Here is a 23,527-nt window from a genome sequence, read left to right as displayed (position 1 = left end):
TGTGGGAGGAAACTGGAGTGCCCGGAGGAATCCCACGTAGGCACAGGGAGAACATGCAAACTCCAAACAGGCGGGTCCGGGATTGAAACTGGGACCTCAGAACTGGGAGGCCAACGCTTTACCAGCTGAGCCACCGTCACGCTGTAAAAGAATTTGTAGTATTTAATTCAAATAAAGTAAAGGTGGATGTGTGCGTCACTAAAACATGTCAACCCTCCTCCTCATCTGCCCTGAGTTGTAAAGCCCATGTAAAATATTAATATGTACATCTCACCTGGACTTGAGTTTCAATGTGAATGAAACGAGGACTGATTAAGGATGGGGGGCCGTGGACCATTAAAGCATACCTGTGCTTCAAGTATCAGGATTTATTAACTTTGTGTTTGACTTGTAAAGTGCAGTGTGAAAGTATTCAGCCCCCTTGAACTTTTCAACCTTTCGTCACATTTCCGGCTTCAAACATAAAGATATAAAATTATTTTTTTTTGTCAAGAATCAACAACAAGTGGGACACAATCGTGAACTGGAACAAAATTTATTGGATATTTTATACTTTATAACAAATAAAAAACTGAAAAGTGGGGCAAGCAATACTATTCGGCCCCCTTGCATTTATACTTTGTAGCGCCACCTTTTGCTGCAATTACAGCTGCAAGTCGCTTGGGGTATGTCTCTATCAGATTTGCACATTGAGAGACTGAAATTCTTACCCCTTTACTTTTAGTGTACCAAACTCAGTTCAGTGAGAATCTCTGAATGATCCAATGTTGACTGATGATGATAAATAGAATCCAGCTGTGTGTAAACAAGTCTCCGTATAAATGCACTTGTACTGTGAAAGTTTCAGGGTTCTGTTTAAAGTGCAGAGAGCATCATGAAGACCAAGGAACACACCAGGCAGGTCCGAGATACTGTTGTGGAGAAGTTTAAAGCCGGATTTGGATACAAAAAAATTCCCAAGCTTTAAATCTCAAGGAGCAACATGCAAGTAATCATATAGAAATGGAAGGAGTATCAGACCTCTGCAAATCTACAAAGTATTAATGCAAGGGGGGCGAATAATATTGCACAACCCACTTTTCAGGTTTTTATTTGTAAAAAAAAAACTATAAAATATCCAATAAATGTCATTCCACTTCACAGTTGTGTCCCACTTGTTGTTGATTCTTGACCAAAAAAAAATGTTTCTTTATCTTTATGTTTGAAGCCTGAAATTGTGGCAAAAGGTTGATAAGTTCAATGGGGGCAAATACTTTCACAAGGCACTGTAACTAAGTTGTGGGTGAGACATATGTAAGGGGCACATCCAACTTCACAAGTTGCATACAAGGAGATATTTAATGAATGTTTGTGACTTACTTACTTACTTACTAAGTTGATACTTTCAGATACTTTAGCAAGCACTTGACTTAGGTATCTCACGTGCAGGTGACCTAAAAAAAATTAAAGATGCCCACATCGTCTCATGGGTTCCTTAAGTTCTTGTAGGCCATGATGAAAATTGTGTGGCAAACAGAGAACATAATTAAAACAGTATAACCAATTTTCAGCTCTGTGCATTCAAAACAAAAGGTTAGGTATAGGCACAGATAATATGGGAGAGGAAAAGCAGATACTTCTTCATTGCTTTCCAAGTCCATGACTTGCAATGCACAGCTGCTCCACGTCACCTTTCCTCTCCAACTTCGATTTTACCTGCAAGCAAGTGGAGGAGCGGATGTTGTGAAAGACAGGAACAGAAACACCGCATTAGCACAAGAGATGACTCATAAACTGAGTTTTTGAAACTCTCCAATGCAAATATGACATATACTTTTTAGAAAGGTGATTTTAAAATGTAGTAGAGTTAAAGTTTCCAAAGAAAACTAAATCACTCAAGCAAAACAGATCCCCATAAGCTACTGTATCCTAAAGCACATCAATCCATTTCCTCCACCACTTATCCCCACCAGGGAAAGCTGGAGCCTATCCCAGCTGACTTCAATCGGCTAACACATATTGGACTGGTTCTATTTAAGTACATTTTATGAAGGAAAATTTACTGCCAACCACTACTTATCAGGCAGCTGAAAAGGAGTGCAAACTCTGATGACATATTCCGAAAGCAAGTGTTGTTTGCAATGTTTCCATGGAGTCAGGCAACCAGTTCTGTGCCATCATTTTCATGATAAAAAAATAAAAAAATCAAAATTTTTTTTATGTGTGCTGCAATTGCATTGATGTGGCTTTGCATGAGATAGAAAAGTTGATTGGTGACATGCTAAGTGCCTGTCATACATTCATCCCTGGTTTTAGACAACGCAAGAACATTTGCTTAAATGTGTTTTAATCCTCCAGGAATTGATGGCCCGAGCCAGGTGAACATACGTGATGTAACGGACACAACAGCGTTGGTGACTTGGTTCCAGCCTGTGGCCAATGTGGATGGGATCAGTATCACTTTTGGACCTGGCTCCAGCCCTGCTGATCACCGTGTGCTTGAGCTTTCCTCCACAGACACCCAATACCACCTTGGAGGCCTCACCCCAGACACCCAATATGAGGTATCTCTGACAGCCAGGAAGGAAGACCAGTCAAGTGTCCCGGTTTACGAATCATTCTTCACAGGTACAGACCTTGCGCTGAACTATGTTTTCAGGTGTGGAAATGTATTTTAATGCCTTTTATTCAGTATATTGTGAATGGTCAAATCTAAACTTGGATTTTCAGAACAAAGGGCTAAAGCGAGATATCTGTTTACCACAAACAGGTTTAAAATCTGATGGTTAAGTAGGGTGAGAGAGGGGTGTGTAAACGACCACGTATTCTTTAATTTTATAAGGACAGATATCCTACTCAGCTGTGTTTAATGGTGTTTGTCCTTCAAAAGGCCAACTATACTACCAAGTTCAGAATAATGATAAATATTTCCTGTGTTAGGAAGCATTCAGTCATTGCCCCTCACGGAAACAACTTGTCTATGATTACCATAAATATTAAATCAACTTCTCTGTGTGTGTTAGACTTGGATGCCCCCAGGGAGCTTCAGAAGCTGGAGCTGACTGATGAAAGCATCACTCTTCAATGGAAAAACAGTCAAGCTCAGGTGGACAACTACCGTATTAAGTATGGACCTCTGTCTGGAGGCGAGCACAGAGAACTGCTCTTCCCTGCTGGTCCAAAAGAAACAACGCAGGCCAAGATCATCGGTACACACAATCCCAGTGCCTCATAGTTACACACCTTCTCAATTACATATTCAATAGAGGAAATTCACCTTGCCTGCCCCACATCTCATGTGACATTTTGGTAATAAAATTAACTTTTACAAAGCTTGATAATATTGATATTCATGGTTGGTCCTTAAAACTAGTTAAAGGACAGGAGGCATTTTGATTATTTATATTTCACTAACACATTTTCTTCATGTATTTTTTGCCCAAGAAAATGAAACTAGCAGTTGTTTCCAATAAAATAAATAATAAATAATAAAGCAACCGGTAAATAACAAATTTCCCTTTTTATATCATCAAAAAGATTTGTCACCATGTTCACGGTGTGATGTCATCAACTGTATAGAGATCATTTAACAACAAAATAAAGGCAAATATACTGTACCATAAAGTGGGAGTATTTAACTGTAACTTAACCGTAACCCAAATGGGATCACACACAAATGCAAAGAAAAAGACACAATAATCTAAATGCGAACTGTTGTGGCCTCTTTTGACGTCACACACGGCAGCAGGTTCACACTTCCATCTCTGAATTTCTGTGCAGCTTAAGAGATTTGAATAAGTCACAAGAAAATCATACACAAAGGTGGGCGTGATATCTATCTACATACATATGATACAAAGTAGGAATATTAGTGATGTTTATGAATTCTCATCTCATATCATTAAAAGAGGTTACTGATAGAGAATAACTGTTCAATTGGACCAGTTAATGTTAGTCCAGATAAATAGGTAGGGCATACTGTTTGTACTGAGCCAAGTTTTATCACTGCACCCATTGTTTTTGTTTTCTTTGATATATTTTGGGCTAACATGATCTCTGCATCCTAGTGACACAACTGAAGAGCATTTGTGGGGGGAAAACTATTTTCACTATCAAATGTTTGCTCTCGTGATTATTAGGACGTGTACAGTGAAGAAAATAAGTATTTGAACACCCTGTTAAATTGCAAGTTCTCCCACTTAGAAATCATGGAGGAGTCTGAAATTTTCATCGTAGGTGCATGTCTACTGTGAGAGAGATAATCTAAAAAGAAACATCCAGAAATCACAATGGATGATTTTTTAATGATTTATTTGTGTGATACAGCTGCGAATAAGTATTTGAACACCTGTCGATCAGCTAGAATGTTGACTCTCAAAGAACTGTTGGTCCCCCTTTAAAAGTCCACCTCCACTCCATGTATTATCCTGGATCAGATGCACCTGTGTAAGGTTGTTAGCTGCATGAAGACACCTGTCCACCCCATACAATCAGTAAGACTCAAACTTGTAACATGGGCAAGACCAGAGAGCTGTTCAAAGACACCAGAAACAAAATTGTCCAACTCCACAGGGCTGGAAAGGGCTATGGAGAAATTGCCAAGCAGCTTGGTGAAAAAAGTTCCACTGTTGGAGCAATCATTAGAAAATGGAAGAAGCTAAACATGACAATCAATCTCAATCGGAGTGGAGCCCCATGCAAGATATCACGTCGTGGAGTCTCAATGATCCTTAGAAAGGTGAGGAATCAGCCCAGGACTACACAATAGGACTTGGTCAATCACCTGAAAAGAGCTGGGACCACCATTTTCAAGGTGACTGTTGGCAAAACACTGAGACGTCATGGTTTGAAATCATGCATGGCACATGTCAAGGCCCGTCTTAAGTTCGCCAATGACCATTTGGATGGTACAGAGGAGTCATGGGAGAAAGTTTTGATTCCAAAATGGAACTTTTTGGTCATAATTCCACTAACTGTGTTTGGAGGAAGACTAATGATGAGTTCCATCACAAGAACACCATCCCTACTGTGTAGGATGGGCATCATGCTTTCCTGCAAATGGGACAGGAGACTGAACTGTATTAAGGAGAGGATGACCGCGGCCATATATTGTCAGATTGTGGGGAACAACCTTTTTCCCTCAGTCAGAGCATTTAAGATGGGTCGTGGCTGGGTCTTTCAACATGACAATGACCCGAAACACACAGCCAGGAAAACCAAGGAGTGGCTCCGTAAGAACCATAGCAAGGTTCTGGTGTGGCCTAGCCAGTCTGCAGACCTAAACTCAATAGAAAATCTTTGGAGGGAGCTGAAACTCCGTGTTTCTCAGCAATAGCCAAGAAACAGGTCTGATCTCGAGAAGATCTGTGTGGAGGAGTGGGCCAAAATCCCGCTTGCAGTGTGTGCAAACCTGGTGAACAACGGCAGGAAACGCCCAAATATTAACGGTTTTTTCATGTGTTCAAATGCTTATTTGCAGCTGTATCATACAAATAAATCATTAAAAAAATTATACATTGGGATTTTTGGATTTTTCTTTTTGGATTATCTCTCTCACAGTGGACATGCACCTACGATGAAAATTTCAGACCCCTCCATGATTTCTAAGTGGGTGAACTTGCAATATAGCAGGGTGTTCAAATACTTATTTTCTTCACTGTATTTGTTGTGTGCTGTGTTAAATGGGCAGTGTTACATTTTGGGAGCACATTTCCACAATGGCTTGTTTTTGTTTTCTATCATGAAATGTTTGCCCAACTACAATAGGTCCACTTTATGAGAAAACCACCTTGGGGGGTTTGGCATTCACTGTTTAAATTGAATCACACTGCAGCTTATTTCTCTTTGAGCTGAAGACATGTTTTCATCTATGAATGTTGTTGACATTATAAAGCAACGCTTTGAGCCTTGTTTTTTTTCTGTTTGTTTCTAGATTACGGTAGACACAATCAGGGAGAGGAAAAACTTTGTCTAATAGTATCTTTGTTTGGTGTAATTCCATGTCCTTGGGAGGCCCATCTCATGGAAAACCATTGTGTCCATTCACCAGATCTCCCCCTCTTCTCCCCACACACCTCAGTGGTGCTTTCACACAGTTATTATCTGTAATTGCCTTCACGCCCGTGATTTTATTGATAATGAGTTTCCTGGGTACTGGGTGTAATTTCATGCTGCAGAACTCTGTGTGTGATGACCTCTGTGGGAGTTAATAAAGGAATTAAAGCATATCAGGCCCAGAGAGGGCTTAATTGTGCAAACCAAAAGGCTTCTAAAGCTGGCTGCATCATTGGGAGTAGTGTTTTTGCAAGACAACAAGGGCCCTATAGATCCATCGATGCAAATACACCAGCCATGTTCCACTATGAGCTCAAGCTTACCATGAAATGCAATTTGATTCCAACCTATTGTGCCACACGAAAGTGTTTTTCTGTTTGCCATGGCCACCAAAGCCATTAGCAAAAACAGCTGGCCACTTGATGACATAGTCTCCCAGGCATTCAACTGATGAAAGATATAGGAATTTCAGCCAACAATATATTACACTTTTTATTTAGAGTTCATTTTATTTTGCATGGTTACCTAGGTCTGAGACCAGCCACAGAGTATGGAATGGGAGTGACAGCAGTGAAAGGTGATCGGGAGAGTCTGCCAACGACCACCAATGCTGTGACCGGTATGAAGCTTTCACTTGTCTCTGACTGCAATAGCACGATTACTTTGTAATGTCTTTAAATTATCCGACTGCAGTGATGTTTGTTATTTAAATATTACATTGCACAATATTTTGGCACGACAGTTGTATATTTGTGTTGTGATAGATTATAGAATATACTCTATATCAGTAGTTTAGTTTGCTTTGTCCATGCTTTTGCACCACCAACAGTTTTTCCTTTGCATTTCAAATCTTTGCAACAAATTTTCCCCTTTTGTGGTATAATTGTGTGTGTGTGTATTATACGTTACTAAATGATAAGTCACAAAAACCTGTTGCTATTTTAAATGATTAGTTCATTACTTTCCCTGTGTCTAATTCACTTCTCTGTGGGGGCAACATTCACTGTGTCCTTATTTTAATGGTCATGAAGTGAAAGTTGCAATCTTTCTATGCAACTTTGAATTTTGCTCTGTATGGTCAAATGCCTGCCCTGTGATTGACTGGTGAAGCTAACAGTCCAGGTTGCACCGGACTCATCAGGTCAAATGGACTCAATCTCCTCTGGGACCCCGAATAAGAAAGTAAAATGGCAATTTCCAAACCTCTCTCGTCTCTGTTTCAGCGCTGGATGCACCAAAGGACCTAACTGTTGCAGATGTGACAGAGACAACGATGACATTAGAGTGGAGGCGTCCCCTGGCCAAATTGGACTCCTACCGACTTGTCTGTGTTTCCGCTGATGGCCAAAGGACAGAAGAAGTGCTCCTGGGAGGATCTGAGTCTCATACCTTGAGAGGCCTAACACCAGGCATGCTCTACACCGTCAGCATCACTGCTGAGAGGGGCCGCAGGACGAGTGCACCGATCAGCATCTCAGCACCTACAGGTCAGTAAAGATGAATCATTAGCTATGTTTCAATAGAAATATTATCAAATATGGACAAAGTGACCAATATTTCAGTTCTGTTTTTGAGGGTTTTACAGCTTGCCCATTATGTGAAGAAAATGAAGTGGTAAAACAAAAGGAGCTTCATTCAATAGCACAGACCTCAGCCGAGGCCCAACTCTGAAGAAAAATGAGGAACAGCATATTTGTGTGCTTTTCCCTCTTTTTGTTTACAGGTTACTTTGTCGTTCATGTTAAAAAGAAAAAAAAGAAAAGAAATAAAAAAAAAACCTGTGGTCAGTACATAACGTTGCCACCCTGCGGCCTTCACCGGGTGGCCAGTTGCTGGGGCGACTTGGTGGGATCGGCAGAACACCCTGGTTCCCACTGTGTGGGACGTGTCCCTTTCACCGGGTTGCTCTAGGGTGCACCCCTGGGCTCGATCCCATACCTTGATTGATTGGGTGGGGTCCTCAGCCTCCACGATGCAGGCAAAGAAATTACAGGACTCTTCTTTCAGTCTTTGCGCATGTAAAACTGTATCAATTCCTTTGCATGTGTCTGCAGGCACACAGCCCTTAGACTATTTCACTGGAGGCTCGGCCACTCACTTATTGCAACAAATAATTTTTGAATATGGGAATTGCCTGTGTATCTCTTCACTTATACTCTCATCCAATAGATTTATAAATCATTTAGTCAATCCCACTCTACTTCAATTGTGCAGCGGGGTTCATGACCCTTGTCCTACATGCTTCTTCTCCTGTCCTTGTCCTATCCTCCCCTCACAAGGTGCAGCACTACAGCCCCATGCGACTCCCATTGCTTCATTGTTGAAGATGTAAATTATGTACGTTCCTCGTCCTCTTTACAATTAGTGCTTTGTCTTTTGTCTTTGTTTTTCTCCCCGCTCTAGAAATTTTTTTCAACTGATCAACTCTGATTCTCAATAAACTTCTATTATAATACAGTGGAACACAAGAGTTCGAACGACTCAAGGGTTGTACAAATCGGACTTCAAGGACAAAAAAAAGCTTTGTAAAAAAGCTGAACCAATGTTGAACACATAGCCGAGCGATACTGAAATCACGCGAGGTGGTGCCGAGACGAGCCAATGCCCACTTTGAGTTAAGCAGGCAGTCATCATGTGAGTACACACATTCGCACACTAAACCTCAAGATATATACTTTTTATTTTTCCAGTATATTCTTTGCCATGGGTCTAAAGAAATACAGCAGTACTACCAGCAGCAAAGGAAAAAGGAAAATTGTGCTAACCACAGTCCATTTAAGGAAGGAGATAATCCCTAAGTACAAAAATGGGGTGCGTGTTTACCATAGAGCTAAATCGGTTATTGTGACTCTCCAAAAAAATTAAAATGTAATAAAAGGCAGCTAGTGTTGCCAAAGGAGTGACTAACATTACAAAGCGAAAACCACAGATAATAGAATAACTAGAGAAGCTACTGCAGAATTATAGACAAATCATGGAGGGTGACTTCAGCATACCTCCTCCTTCCCTCTCGAGTCCCTCTTAAGCCATCACACCCCGACCAAAGAGGTAAATGATCCACATTTTAATTGCTTTAAGTTAATTCATTTTTTTATTTAAATACAGCTTCTACATGTTTTTTTTATAAATGGGTTTTAAAATGGGAATTTTCTCTTTGGACGTTGAAAACAGATTAAACACATTTATATTATGTCCTATGGAAAAATCATTTTTGGAGGTTGAAAAAAAAGGGCTTTAATCACTTCACAAGAATGAATTGTGTTAGAACTCCGTGATTCCACTGTACTAAGAAACCACAATGGAATCTTAAAAACTCCACCGAGACACAATAAACCTAGTCTGGCATAAAAGTGTTACAGATTCTCCATTCTGCTTGACCTAACACGCAGAACCCCCCAAAAAGTTTTTTTTTAAAGTTTTGTTAAGTATCAGGAGGGTGCCTTTTCTCTTTTTCAGGCAATTAATCCTATTTTCTTTTTCTTAAAGTTCATTACATTTCGTATGAGATCGTAACAACATTCTCATGAAAAAAAGACCATTGTAGACAAAGAAAAATAATGTTTCCATTAGATTATTTAGTCCACATTATCACAATAAATACCAAAAGATATGTCTCAATTTTAATAGAAAAATGACAGCATTGCTTTGGTCAATATCCCCATGACAAAAGGAACTGCATTTTGAATGAGTTTTACCACTTTTTCTGCTACCTCATTTGATATTCCGTCATGCGTTTTCTTTCTCTGTTAATACGGAAATGTAGAGAACAACAGCAACACAATCATCTTGGCCATGAACAGATGTTGAAAAGTCGCTTTTTATTCTTTTTGTAGACATTCCAATATCTCTGAGCAGATACTTTTTAAAGTTTACTAATATAATGTGAAAAAAACTGTTGATTATTGACTTTTTTTAAATGCATGAGAACCATATCCAATTCTATTTGTATAAATATTTTTCGGAACTAAACCCCATTCATCATCGAACCGGTAGCTTCTTCGCCTTTGTCTTGTGGAACACTGATGACTGTTAATTCTAATACAAAATGCGTACAAAAGTTAAAAAAAAAAACTGTAGTGGCTCTGGATCATAATAGGTTCATGTATTTGCCCCAAACAGAGGCAGTGAATTGATATCTGCTTCAACTAAGTCTCTCGATGCCCTGACTGGCACTTATGTACAATGTAGCATGTGGGAATACATTTGCCAGTTTATGGTTTTCTTCATCATCCTAAAAATAAGACAAATAAAATAATTGTTATTCACTAAACACACAGTGGTCGAATTGCAAACAAACCAGAGATTTCATGAGTACATTAGCCACTTATGCAACGAGGTCTGATGTCTGTGAACAGAAATAAAAATACTGGGAAAAAGAAGAAAAACTACCTTGGAAAGATTATAAATAACTGTTTATTGTGTGTTTTTATTGTTGGAGGATTGTATTCCTAGTATAATGGGGCGTATTGGTGAGGGGGAGCACTGAACAATGTTCATTCATGTGGTAATTGTTGACGTGAGCCTTGCTCCCCTCTGGTTTTGTGCGATTTGACCACGATGAACTCTGGGACTGTCAGATAATAGAACACATGCTGAGACTCCTGTTACAACATTGTCTCTGAAATCAGCAGCCTTCTAATCCACAGCTTGCGCTGATCTGCAGCCTTTATCGTCTCCAGACATGAACGTAAATTGGACTCATTTTACGGGAGGAATTGGACAAATTAGGAGGGGTGCAGGTGGGGTGAGATTTGGACGGATCTTTCAGGGATCTACTTACTGCCTTAATGTTATTGAGAGGATTAAAAAAATTGCCACGTTGAGGAGCAAGTCCAGATACAAATATACCCAGTAATGGCACTAACGTGTTAGCGATATCCTCCAAAATTTCACCATTTTGAGGAATGAGTAAAGTAACGCATTACTTTTCCCTGGTAAGTAATCAGACTACAATTAATTCTACAAAACAATAGTACATACGTTTGAGTCATGCTCTAAGCATTAATTTATGGCTGATGATTTGTACAAAGAGCAGTCCAACTCTTGAAAAATATTGTTATGATCACACTCATTATTCAATAAAAACAACAAAGCACTCTGGAGGTGATTCTTTATTATACAATGCACAGTAATGATCCATTACCAAAAAAGTGCAAAGAAATGCACAATTTCACTGTCGCTACACTCTTTTTGTTGTTTCCTTTGTTAAAAAGTATATTTAATTGTTATGCATCAAGAATACAGTTTCACTGTTGTGGTGAGCATGCAATGCATTGTGGGTTAATTATTTTTCTTTGCCGGTTTATCACCCACAGCTTTGGTAGTTCAACATCTTGTCATCTTTTCTGGCTTTTCACATCAAAATTACAATGGCAGGAGAAATTGTGTGTGCATGTTTGTGAGTGTTTACCTATGTACCTTACCTTCTGAGTCTAATGTGACTCACTACATTAATCCATATTTTCAGTATATTTTTTTATTGCTACATGTCAAAGAAGTTACCAGTATGTGCACTAGATTGTCAGAAAACCAACAAGACCAAGCATTCATGATATACACACTCTTCAGGGTGTACAATTGGACAATTTGTTGAAAGCAGTGTGTTGAAAAAAAAATATCTGTCTGCCGTTGACTTTTGAAACTCAAAACTATTTTGTAGAGACTTTTTTGTTTCTAGGATTTACCAATCCTTTGAATCATTAAACTTAATATTTAGTTGTTTGACCACAGTTTTTTTAGAACAGCTTCATATTTGTGTGGCATAGTCAACCAACTTTTGGCACCTTTCAGCTGTTCCTTAACGACATTCCACAAATCATTTACATTTCTTGGTTTTGCTTCAGAAAAATTCCCGATTGGATTTAGGCCTGGAGATTTGGCTGGGCACTCCAAGACATTAATTTTATTGGTTTGGAACCAAGACTTTTCACGTTTACATGTGTGTTTGGAGTCATTGTCCTGTTGAAACATCCATTTCAAGGGCATGTCCTCTTCATCATAAGGCAACATGAGCTCTCCAAGTATTTTGACATATCCAAACCGATCCATGATCCCTGGTATGGGATAAATGGGTTCAACACCATAGTAGGAGAAACATGTCCATATCATGATGCTCGCACCACCATGCTTCACTGTCTTCACTGTGTACTGTGGCTTGAAGTCAGGGTTTGGGGATCATCTCAAAAACTGTCTTTGGCCTCTGGACCCAAAATGAAAAATTTTACTCTCATCACTCCACAAAATATTCCTCCATTTCTCTTCGGGCCATTTGATGTGCTCTTTGACTAATTGTAGCCTCTTCTGCACGTGCCCCTTTTTTTTTTTTTTTAACAGAGGGACTTTTGGATTCTTGGAAAGAGATTAGCTTCACACAAACATTTTCTCACAGTCGAAGTACTTAAAGGTAACTCCAAACTGTCTTTGATCATCCTGGAGCTGATCATTGGCTGAACCTATACCATTCTGGTTATTCTGTGATGCATTTTGATAATTTTCTTCCCGTACCGGATCGGTCATAGCCCGAGTTAACAACGCCCGCCCCTGGCACCCTTAACATGGAGGGCGTCAGTGGAAATTCAGCTCCTGTGGGGCGAAGACAAAGAAGAGGGGGAAAGCGGATTCGTCGGCAGAAGAAGAAAAGGAATGCAAAGAGCCTACAACCGAATGTAGGGACTTTGAATGTTGGGACTATGACAGGAAAAGCCCGGGAGTTGGTTGACGTTATGATTTGGAGAAAGATTGATATATTGTTCATCCAAGAGACCGAGTGGAAAGGTAGTAAGACTAGAAGTTTAGGGGCAGGGTTTATTTTTATTTATTTTTTACCATGGTGTAGATAAACAAGAGGCACATGACGACAAGTACACGAGGTTGGACATGAAAGAAGGAGAAAAGGATCTCTACAGGTTGGCCAGACAGAAGAATAGAAATGGGAAGGATGTGCAGCAGGTAAGAGTGATTAAGTACAGAGATGGAAATGTGTTGACTTGTGCCACTAGTGTGCTACATAGATGGAAAGAATACTTTGAGGAGTTGTTGAATAAAGAAAATGACAAGGAAGGAAGAGTAGAAGAGAAAAACCCAAAGTGTGAAGGAGGTGTGAGGATGAAAAATGGAAAGGCAGTTGGTCCTGATGACATAGTGGTGGAGGTATGGAAGCAATTTCAAGAGGTGGCTGTGGAGTTTTTGACCAACTTATTCAACAGAACAGTATTGGTGTACAAGATGCCTGAAGAATGGAGGAAAAGTGTGCTAGTTCCCATTTATAAGAACAAAGGCAATTTGCAGAACTGTGGGAACCACAGAGGTATTAAGTTAATGAGCCAAACAATGAAGTTATGGGAAAGAGCAGTCGAGGCTAGACTCAGGACAGAAGTAAGGATCTGTTGTATGGTTTCATGCCTAGAAAGAGTTCGACAGATGCATTATTTGCCTTGCCTAATGGAAAGTACAGAGAAGGTTCAGACCCACTTGTGTGGAGTTTGCATGTTCTCCTAGTGCTTGCGTGGGATTTCTCTGGGCACTCCAGTTTCCTCCGACATCCCAAAAACATGCATTAATTGGTGACTCTAAAATGCCCCTAGGTGTGATTGTGAGTGCGACTGTTGTCTGTCTCCATGTAAAGACAAAAGTGCAGCAGTGGTCATCGTCGACAACATCATTCCAACAGAAGTATTCATCACATCACTCACAGTGTCTTTGGTCACATCTGCTCTCCATAAGTTTGGCAGTGTTGAGAGGATAATGGGAGTTGCGCTGGTTATCTGCACCCTCGATCTTATTCTAATCTATTCTCTGAATGCTCGCGGGCACAATGGATTCCAATTACTGGTTGCTGCACATTACACCGCATGGCTTCCCCCTATAGGTTTGAAGTGGACAGCGTACTTTCTACCATCCTGGCAAGGCTCCGCTGCACCTTCAAATGTTAATGGATCATTCTTGGTCATTACTGCACTCGAGCTGCAATCCATGTCTGCCTGCTGCTTTCAATCTTCAAGTCTTCTCTCTCATATGGTAATATGGAGAGGATGGCTATAGGCAGCCATCAATAATGAGATGCTTTGTTCACTCTCATCCTTTGTAGTGAAAATAGAGGAATCCTTCAACCCCAGTTAAGCGTAAGCAACATTTTCTTACGAGACAGCAAAATGAAATGATTTAAATACAAATGTGACACCATTAGTGTCAACACCCATTTTCTGCTCCTGTCATAACTATTCCACAAAACCCCATTCATATTTGCTTGGAAGTTCAACATGTGACTTGGAAAAAGCATTCCTCAATGATTTCGTTGTATGCTGAAGGTTAGACGAATATCAGCCAGATTGTATCCAAATATTGCCATTACACTTCCAAGGACCTAGTCCAAAATTTCCGCATCAGTAGGCAAACCTTGGAAGTCCTATTGCTCTAAACCCAGAGCTTCCCAAAGTGTGTGTTAGAACACATAGGGAAGCTTTAACCCTAACCTATTACAGGAGAGCTGGAAAACCTAAGGCTGAAACATCTCAGTCAGGGTGTACACAAAATTATTTATAGTAAGAGCTGCTAGGTACAAGCTCCATTGTTATATGTTTGATTGGATTTCATGTTTAAAATGTTATACGTAATACAGTAATTCTTTCACATATGGCTAAAATGGGCCATGTACCAATAGTGGTACTCATTACAGACTTTGAGAATAACTGTTATAGTGTATTGATATTTGCTTGGTGAGAATTAGAATTAAATGTGTAAATGTTTTTGTTTTTTGTTAACATGAATAAGTGAACAAGATTAGTTGGTTGCATGATTGAGCTTACACTCAATTTAAGCACATTTTCTGCCCTATTCGGATAGGAGGGTGCAAAATTCCCCACCCATCTGAGGGGCAAGAGGGTTGGGTGGGCCTCCAAAAGTTTCATATCCAAAAAAGTGGGGGTCACGCAATGCTGGGAAACCACCGGTCAAACCTGTTCATAATTTTCATGGCATCATCCTGTAATTCCATGTTAGTTTGTTTTTCATCAACCAGTGGAGGAGAAGCCCATGGTGACCAATGTCACTATCAGTGATGTGTCATGGGACAGCTTCCTCCTATCCTGGTCAGCAGAAGAGGGAGCCTTTGAAGCGTTTCTGATCGAGGTTACTGATGCAGAGACAGGCGCTGAGTGGCAAAATCACACTTTGCCTGCTGATGCTCGCAGCATTGTCATCTCTGGCCTCACACACACCACCTGGTACAGGGCCAATCTGTACGGGGTGTTCAGAGGCCTCTTCTTAGACCCTGTCATTGCAGACACCATCACAGGTATAAACACCTTCATCGCTGGAGGCTTTGTCTATCCTTTGCTTGATTCCACTCTTGCTGCTTCACTCTCTGAAAATAATTATGTGTGGACTTTGCAAATGAGAGCAAGTTGAGACTATTACAACGTACTTGTGAATTTCTGCTGTGTTGCTCATGATCCCAACCCCCAGAATTGTTCAATTGACTCTCGTAGGGTTTAACAAAAAAAGGACTTGGTATTTTATTTTATTTTCCTTTTAAAATCTGAAAAGTCGACTCTCAACAATCCTGTGAGCAGAAATTAATGGATTTTTTTTTATATTGCAAATGGTGGAACATTGCATTTTCCTTATGATCTTTGGTTGAATCTCCGCATAGAAATGAAAATTGAGTTATATTTCCTCTCATTTGTGAGCACAAACGTTTAAATTATTGGGAAAAACTCATTTACAGGAAAAAACACAGACAGACTAATCATTGCCCGTGCTAGCAGACTAGATGCTAGACTTGTTGCCAGACATGCCACTCGGGCAGTCTCACCAATATAAATTCACAAACAGCACTCTATCACTGGACATCATTCAGCCATTAGTGCTCCATTATAGGCTGGAGAAAAGTCAAGAGTATCTTGCTTGGAGGATACAGTACAAGGTTCAACGTTAAAGCCCTACAATAAAATGCATCCATCCAAGCTGCTTATCCTCACGAGGGTCACAGGAGTGCTGCAGCTTATCCCAGCTTTCAACGGGCAGGAAGCAGGGTACACCCTGAACTGGTTGCCAGACAATCAGAGGGCACATCAGGACAAACAGCCACACTCATAATCACACCTCGGGGCAATTTAGAGTGTCCAATTAATGTTGCTTGTTTTTGGGATGTGGGAGGAAACCGGAGTGCTTGGAGAAAACCTACGCAGGCACGGAGAGAAGATGCAAACTCCACACAGGCGAGTCCGCGATTGAACCCGGGACCTCAGATATGTGAGGCCAACGCTTTTCAGCTGTGTCACTATGCTGCCCCAGTAAAATGTTATTTTTAAAAAACATAACAAATGGCTGTGAGCAACTTTTTTTTTAATGGACCAAAATATTTCACTAGCAAACGTAACAATGAGGCACTTTTTCTGCAGCCAGGGTTGATTTTTATAATCATGAATAACACAAGTTGTGCTAAATGGTGGTACCTTAGCTAGTACAACAATTATATTATGACAATTAAATACAATACATTATACTTGCACAGTAAAAGGGCTTTTTGTGAGCATGGAGTCTACAGCTATGAAGTTGTGCTCGTTTACAAGTATGAACTTCAAGTGCCGCTCCATTGCAAACTTTTGTTGGAGATTGTAAATGTCCTACTTTCTAGTTTTGAACAATGAAGCAATATTCCCATTCTGATGGAAGAATTACAAAAGAGGCTATCCCTCACACACAAAAGTCGTGTAGTAACCTTGTCACAGATCTGTGTTTCATCTACCTTTAAACTGTCAGTCTGCCTGCTGGCAAAGCCTGAAAAAAAAAACTGGTCTCTTTGGTCTACCATCATAAACCCATTAAAGAACACATCATAAAGTTTAACTGGTAAAACAGATGACTAGCGCATCTGTTTAGTCACACAATCATTTTCCGTTATTACAATAAATTTACTATGTTCCAACAAGTATGTGGATAACAGGTAGAATCAATGAAGCCAAATTACTCATGATAGATTGTAATGGCTCAAGGAAACCTTTTCAAATAAAACATCCTAAAACAATACCTCTTGAAGAGAGGAGTCGTCTTGTCTGGGAAATTTGCACTGTGGTAAAAGTACAGTTTTGTGAGTCTGTGTCTTTCCAGCATTCACCATCTTCTTCAACATTTGAAAGACGATTGGTCACAAGTGAGAAAAAAATGGGCGAACTGGAATTAAATAAAAAGCTTGAGGCTTCTGTCAATTTGTATGAGACTGCTCGTCTGTATGCATCCCGAGTTCCCCAAAGACTGGGCTACTCTTCATTCTCAGCCTGCCATTGCCCCCGGGCTCCAGTACTTGGGTGCCAGAGGCTTCTGAGGCCATGCAGAATATGGCAGACACTCAACAGTCTATTGTCTGCATGTTAATGGTCGATGAAACCGTCTTTTTTCAAGAGCATTAAACATTCCAAGTAGCAAATGAAGGCAGTGGCTAACTTAATTAGTTTGGGTACAGTAGTCAACACTAGTCAAGTGGAGCGAGACATTACTAGGGAGATTAAGTTCTCTAACTGAAAAACAGGGAAACTTTGATTTGCTAAATAGATTTATGTAACAAATGACCGGTGGAACCACAAGCAGATGTGGACAACAGGCCACATTTGGCTTGGATGTTTGGCATTTCTATCACGACAAACTAACAGTGAAGTTGTCAGGTGAGACTGCTACAAAGTTTCTGGTTGCGCACACTTATTACTGCATTGTTACTACTTAACTTCATCCAAATAACAAACTCGCCTTTGTGAGTGGGGATTCTGTTCCCCCAGGACGTGGGGGTGTGCAGGGAGACAGTGGAAGTAGCGGTGGTGTCGAGGTGGAAATCAGTAGCTAGCTAGCGCTTGTAAGCTGAGTGATGCGACCCTCCCTCTGTTGCACTGACTAGTTAAAGCTTCCGCTGGCCGCTAATGAAGAGTGACAGCACCCTGGGATTTGTCTGCTCTGCTTTTCATTTCCACCACTTCTTCTCCCAAGAAATGCCTTGTGCATTTTTTCTTCTTAAGAAAAAGTGGGTTTGAGGCGGACCTCTGGGACCATCACACTGGTCTCTTAATGAGCTGGGGATTCAGCTTTATTTTAAGTTTTTCTCAGCCTTTAACATACCTTTTTACTTCCCCACTGCTTTGAAAGCTCTTTCCAGTGCATGTGTCCTTGTGTCCATATTAGACATGGTACCGGAAGTTTTTCTGTCTTATTAGCTGGTGTGTTTTTACCAGCAGCTGTTGACTTTTACCTTCTGATTGGCTGCTAACAATCACTGCTCCTTTTGCAGCTTTGCATCAACCATGACACTCATGTGTTAGAACTTGGTGTGCAAAACCCTCTAAGTATTCCAACAGCCCCTCTACATGAAACACAAAAGTATTACAACAACTATTGAACTTTGGGCTTGTTTTACTCAATATTTCTGCATACTGTACTGCACTCATTCTATGAGCCTTGTAATGGCCGAAGTAGTTGTAGCCTGAATAATTGTATTTGAGATTTCAATTTTCAGCATGGCGGATCAGCTGGAAAGCATTGGCCTCACAGTTCTGAGGTCCTGGGTTCAATCCAGTCTATATCACTGCAAAAATAAATAATTTTACATACTTCCCTCTAATCGTAGGAAAGAAACTAAGTAGTTCCCATGATTATTTAATTTATTGTTACTTGGTCATTTCTAACCCTGTGTAACCTATACGAGTTTAACTTGACTTGACTCGACTTGATTTTTTTGTAAACAAGCAGAGAAATCACTGTTACTAGGCTGTTTCCAATTTCTAATTTTATGAAAAAAATATGACAATAAATACTGTTAAATTAGTGAAGAAGTAATTTTTCAGTGGACATTATTATTGTGAACATAGCATGATTATTGTTACAGGAATAATAGTGTTTTAGTTGCTGCATGCAAATGTAAACATCATATGGATGGGTCTAGAAGTGCACAAAAATATGAGTTGAAGGTCTCTTTTTCACAAAAGCTGCTGGGAAAACACACGACAGCAAGACAAAATGAGGTTTTTCGCTTCTTCTGCTTTTGCCTCATCGACCCACATCTACCGTGAACACTTCTGCCATACTTTTACTCTGATTTCATTCCCATGAGCTTTCCCTTCATATCGCAATGATTATCCTACTGTAAGATAAATAACTCGATAAAACCAAACTGTGCGATATAGATATAATATCCCTACTCAGCAGACTATTTTGCAAACAAATTAATAACATTGCTGAAATACTGGATTGGATAGTTGATGCACATGGAGTAGTTCAGGTTACTATATTGTGCTAGGTATTTGTTGTACAAATACCTTCTCTTGCATCGTATGTTTGCATTTTCTGGACACAATATTCCTGTTGAAGTTGTGTAAATTTCTCTGAGGTGAGAATAAGTTTATGTTATCCTGCATTATAAATTTGTTATCGTATTGATATACTTTTAAATTTAGAGATATAAAACTGGTAATTCATTCATTTCAGAGCACATCCTGGAAATAGTTTCCTCTCTATAGTGGAGAGTCTAGACAATTATCCTTCTACAGTGAAGAAAATAAGTATTTGAACACCCTGCTATATTGCAAGTTCTCCCACTTAGAAATCATGGAGGGGTCTAAAATTTTCATCGTAGGTGCATGTCCACTGTGAAAGAGACAATCAAAAAAGAACAATCCAGAAATCACAATGTATGATTTTTTTAACAATTTATTTGTGTGATACAGCTGCAAAGTTCAAAGTTGGCTATTCTCCACTATAACGCAGTCCAGCCAGACCTACAGAATGTGAAAGAACTTAACATGGCTTCTTTGTCTTTCTCCTGTTAATCACTCCTTGGGCACCCTTCATGATAAATACTTGTCAGACGTGTAGCTGTGTACACTATCTTTTGCCATTGATGGGGATGATGAGTGATTTACGAGTTAGCGATGGACACAAAGCGAACTTTCGGCTCCTTATATAGCCGTGTTAGAGCAAGGGTGGTGCAACATGGCATGTAACAAAACGATGCAAACACCGGATGCAGGACGTTTTGGTGACTGTTCAATGTGGACGTACCAGGTTTTTTTTTTTTTGTTTTTTTAATTGGTGGTGTTATTTTAAAATGTTGTGTTTATGTAACCATAATTATTTCATCCAATTCACTTGGGAAATTTGTACTGACCAGCATCTGAAGCACCTTGGTGGCCCAACAAAGCGACATACTGGCCTTGGGCCACCAATTATGTCAAGACACTGAATTTTCTTTTTTAATTATGTATAACAATCAGTGTTACAGGTGTGGGGAGATAGCATTCAGTGATTTCTGTATCAATATGGAGACGATCTGTTCCACAACTCTGAGTAATGTAATTGAGGAGCTTTTAAATCATCAAAGGGGTGTTTTGAAGCCACTCACAAGCAACAGTAATCCCATATCACTTCACAAAACTCCTTTGAACTCTGTGTTTCCTTTCGTCTTGGTCATTTGCTTCCAGTGCCCTGTGACAATTGATGCAGGCCTCTCCTACAGCAGGAGTGCTGTCCCAAGTTTTAAAGTCACTGTTACACAGGATTGGCAGATACATCCAATTTACAATTTAAAAAACATACATTCAGTCATGTAAAAAAAAAGAAAAAAATGTTTTTTTAATTTAATTGCTGGGCTCTCCAAAATTATGGGCATGATAGTTTTCTTTTCTCCTTGTTTGTTATCCACTAACACTTCCAATTGCTTCACTTCAACCTTCATTTTACTTTCATAATTGGCTACAAATATCCATCCTTCCATCAATTTGCTATACTTATCCAAGGTCAGGTCACGGGAGCAGTAGCTTTAAGTGGAATGCCCAGACTCCCCTTTCCTCAGCCATTTCTTCCAGCTCTTCCGGAGGGATCCTGAGGCGTTCGCACACTAGCTTAGAGACATAGTCCCTCCAGCTTGTCCTGGGTAAATCCCGGGGTCTCCTCTGAGTGGGACGTACCCAGAACACCTTACAAGGGATGTATCCGGGAGGCATCTGAATCAGATGCCCCTGCCACCTCATCTGGCTTCTCTCGTTGGGGAGCCCAGACACCCTGTGGAGAAAACTAATTTTGGCTGCTTGTATCTGGGAAGTTGTTCTTTCAGTCATGGCTCACAGCTCATGACCATAATTGAGGGTAGAAGAACCAGTAAAGTGAAAACTTCGCCTTTTGGCTTAGGTCCTTCTCAACCACAACGGACTAATACAAAGTCCGCATCACTGCACCAAACCACCTGTTGATCTCTCTTTCCATTCTTACTTTTCATGGTGTTTGTTATGGACAATCCGTGATGAGCACAGAAGTCCAATAACAGAACACCGCTCGGATTCTGATCGGGGGGCCTTCTTCTTGATGACGCCCTTCCAGGTCTCACTGTCATTGCACACATGAGCATTGAAGTCTCCTGGCAGAACAATAGAGTACCTAATGGGAGCATTCTCCAGCGCCCCCTCTAAGGATTGCAAAAAGGGTGGGTTCTCTCAGTTGCTGTTTGATGCGGAGACAAAAACAACATTCAGGACTTGTCCCCCCACCCAAAGGCAGAGGGAGGCTACCCTCTCATCCACCGGGATGAAGCCCAATGTTCAAGCGTCAAACTGAGAAGCAATTAGTAGACTCATGCTTGCTCAGGGCCTCTCACCATGGGAAACTCCAGACTGGTACAAAGTAGACTGGTACCACAGCTTACAGAGTGTGTGGAGGTCAGTCCAACTATATCTAGTCGGAACTTCTTGAACTCACACACCAGTTTGGGGTCCTTCCCTGCCAGAGAGGTAACATTAGTTAGGTGGTGAGCCCATGGGAAGGCGTACACACGTTACCCTTTTGAGCTGTGCCCGGCTGGGCCCTGGCTGACAAATAAAGTAGTTCAATATAAATTGGGGAAAGTAATTGCAAAAAATACAAAATACTTGCTTCAATTAAAAAAATGTCCGGAGATATCTGGGACAGGTTCCAGCCCGCCCGCTACCCTCGGGAGGATAATGGTAATTCTAAGTAAAGATGAATGAATGAATAAATAAATAAATATAAAATTTTGTTAATGATCATTTGGTGCTTGGACTAAGGTTTACACGGCACATCTGGTCCTTAATAAATGTTACTGTGCCAGGTACCTTATATTGAATTTGCATAGCAATAATGTCTTTGTGGTGGCATGGTGGAACAACTGGTTAGAGCGTTGGCCTCACAGTTCTGACGACCAGGGTTCACATCCTGGGCCTTCTGTGTGGGGTTTGCATGTTATCCCTGTGCCTGTGGGGGGTTTCTCTGGGTTCTCTAGTTGCCACATCCCCAAAACATGTATTAATTGGATACTCGAAATTACCCTAGGCGTGATTATGAGTGTGACTGTTGTCTGTCTTAATGTGCCCTGCGATTGGCTGGGTGTACCCCGCCTCCTGTCCAATGACAGCTGGGATAGTTTCCAGCACTCCCACGACCTTAGTGAGAATAGTCAGCTCAGTAAATGGATGGAGGGGTAATGGTGATCTGATTTAATGCAATAGGATGAGGGCTTTTTATTTAAAAGTAATTTGTTTGTTTTTTTTTACTTTTGCTCTAATGGACTTTGCAGGGAAAATATTTCCACCTACAAAATTCAGGCTTCATAATCCTGATCTTCAATATCACCTATACTTGGTCCATTATTTTTTTATTACTACATTGCTCTAAAGCATTCTTGAGTTCCACAGTAGAGCAAAACTGAGTTTCCCTTGTGACTCAGAGACTGAACCACAGGTGTAGGCTCTCCTACTGTCTTACCTCACTCCTGAGAGCTTTAGATTGATCTGGATGGCAAAAAAGATGCCTTCGACACCTTTGTCATAATGGTGAGCCAGGCCAAGAGCCCAGAGCAACCACAAGAGCTGGTGTTGGGTGGCGAAGAGAGAAGCATGGAAGTGATAGACCTCAGCGAGGACACAGAGTCCGAAATCTTTGGACTAATTGTAGGAAGACACTCCCAAGTCTGTAATCGAGTGGGTGAGAACAGGTACAGATTTAAAGGATGGCAATAAAAAATAAAAACTTGGGAAGGGATTTTTATTTTTGTCTTGTCGACACGTTCAGTGTTTTTGTCCTATTGCAGTATGTACTGTATGTTCTCACAAACACAGAAAAGTATAGGTTAATACCTACATTTTATTTGTTTACTAACCAGACAATGAACAGCATGTGTCCAAGCCACTTGATGCAGCAATATTAACTAAACGATTTAAATATGTTTCCTTTAAGAAACAGATTTAGAACTAACATTTGTGTTTGCGTGGCTTTGAAGTCTACCAGTCATCCTGAGTAGTTGAAGTGAACTACAGCAGTTATTGAAAAAATATGTTGGAAACTGGCTCAAAAGTTACATCCTAAAATTATCAGACGTGTCAGGTGGACACCACTCAGGAGGGTATTTACTGACAATCCTAAAGTGTTACCATCTGTGTCTGATTGTCCGACCAGTAATGTCTTTGACTTTGTAATAATGGGAAGGGGGTGGGGCTATTGTCATATA

The 23,527-nt window shown here is 40.4% G+C and overlaps 1 protein-coding gene and 1 long non-coding RNA gene across 13 annotated transcripts in view; one reads left to right on the top strand and one right to left on the bottom strand.

The window, feature by feature from the left end:
* The window catches only part of LOC133499419 (tenascin-like), a 137,771-nt gene that overhangs the window by 103,955 nt on the left and 10,289 nt on the right, over positions 1–23,527 (top strand). For 10 of the 11 annotated variants that reach the window (XM_061817440.1, XM_061817441.1, XM_061817443.1 and 7 more), the window contains 4 exons: positions 2,338–2,607; positions 3,003–3,188; positions 6,563–6,652; positions 7,257–7,520. In XM_061817440.1, the coding sequence (XP_061673424.1) occupies positions 2,338–2,607; positions 3,003–3,188; positions 6,563–6,652; positions 7,257–7,520 (810 nt within the window). Of the gene's footprint in view, positions 1–2,337; positions 2,608–3,002; positions 3,189–6,562; positions 6,653–7,256; positions 7,521–15,049; positions 15,326–23,527 lie in introns of all 11 variants that reach the window. The other variant, XM_061817446.1, reaches the window with a different exon arrangement.
* On the bottom strand, positions 1,471–8,950 carry LOC133499420 (uncharacterized). Of its 2 annotated transcripts, none has more exons than XR_009794646.1 (4): positions 8,857–8,950; positions 7,423–7,514; positions 7,237–7,280; positions 1,471–1,695 (listed from the first exon to the last, which is right to left on the bottom strand). It is a non-coding gene; the product is annotated as an uncharacterized LOC133499420 (long non-coding RNA). The 2 variants fall into 2 exon arrangements; XR_009794647.1 differs by having other exon boundaries at positions 8,799–8,924.

The sequence above is a fragment of the Syngnathoides biaculeatus genome, chromosome 4, assembly GCF_019802595.1.
Source record: "Syngnathoides biaculeatus isolate LvHL_M chromosome 4, ASM1980259v1, whole genome shotgun sequence".
Classification (NCBI taxonomy): domain Eukaryota; kingdom Metazoa; phylum Chordata; class Actinopteri; order Syngnathiformes; family Syngnathidae; genus Syngnathoides; species Syngnathoides biaculeatus.
This window is presented reverse-complemented; position numbering and strand designations above follow the sequence as displayed.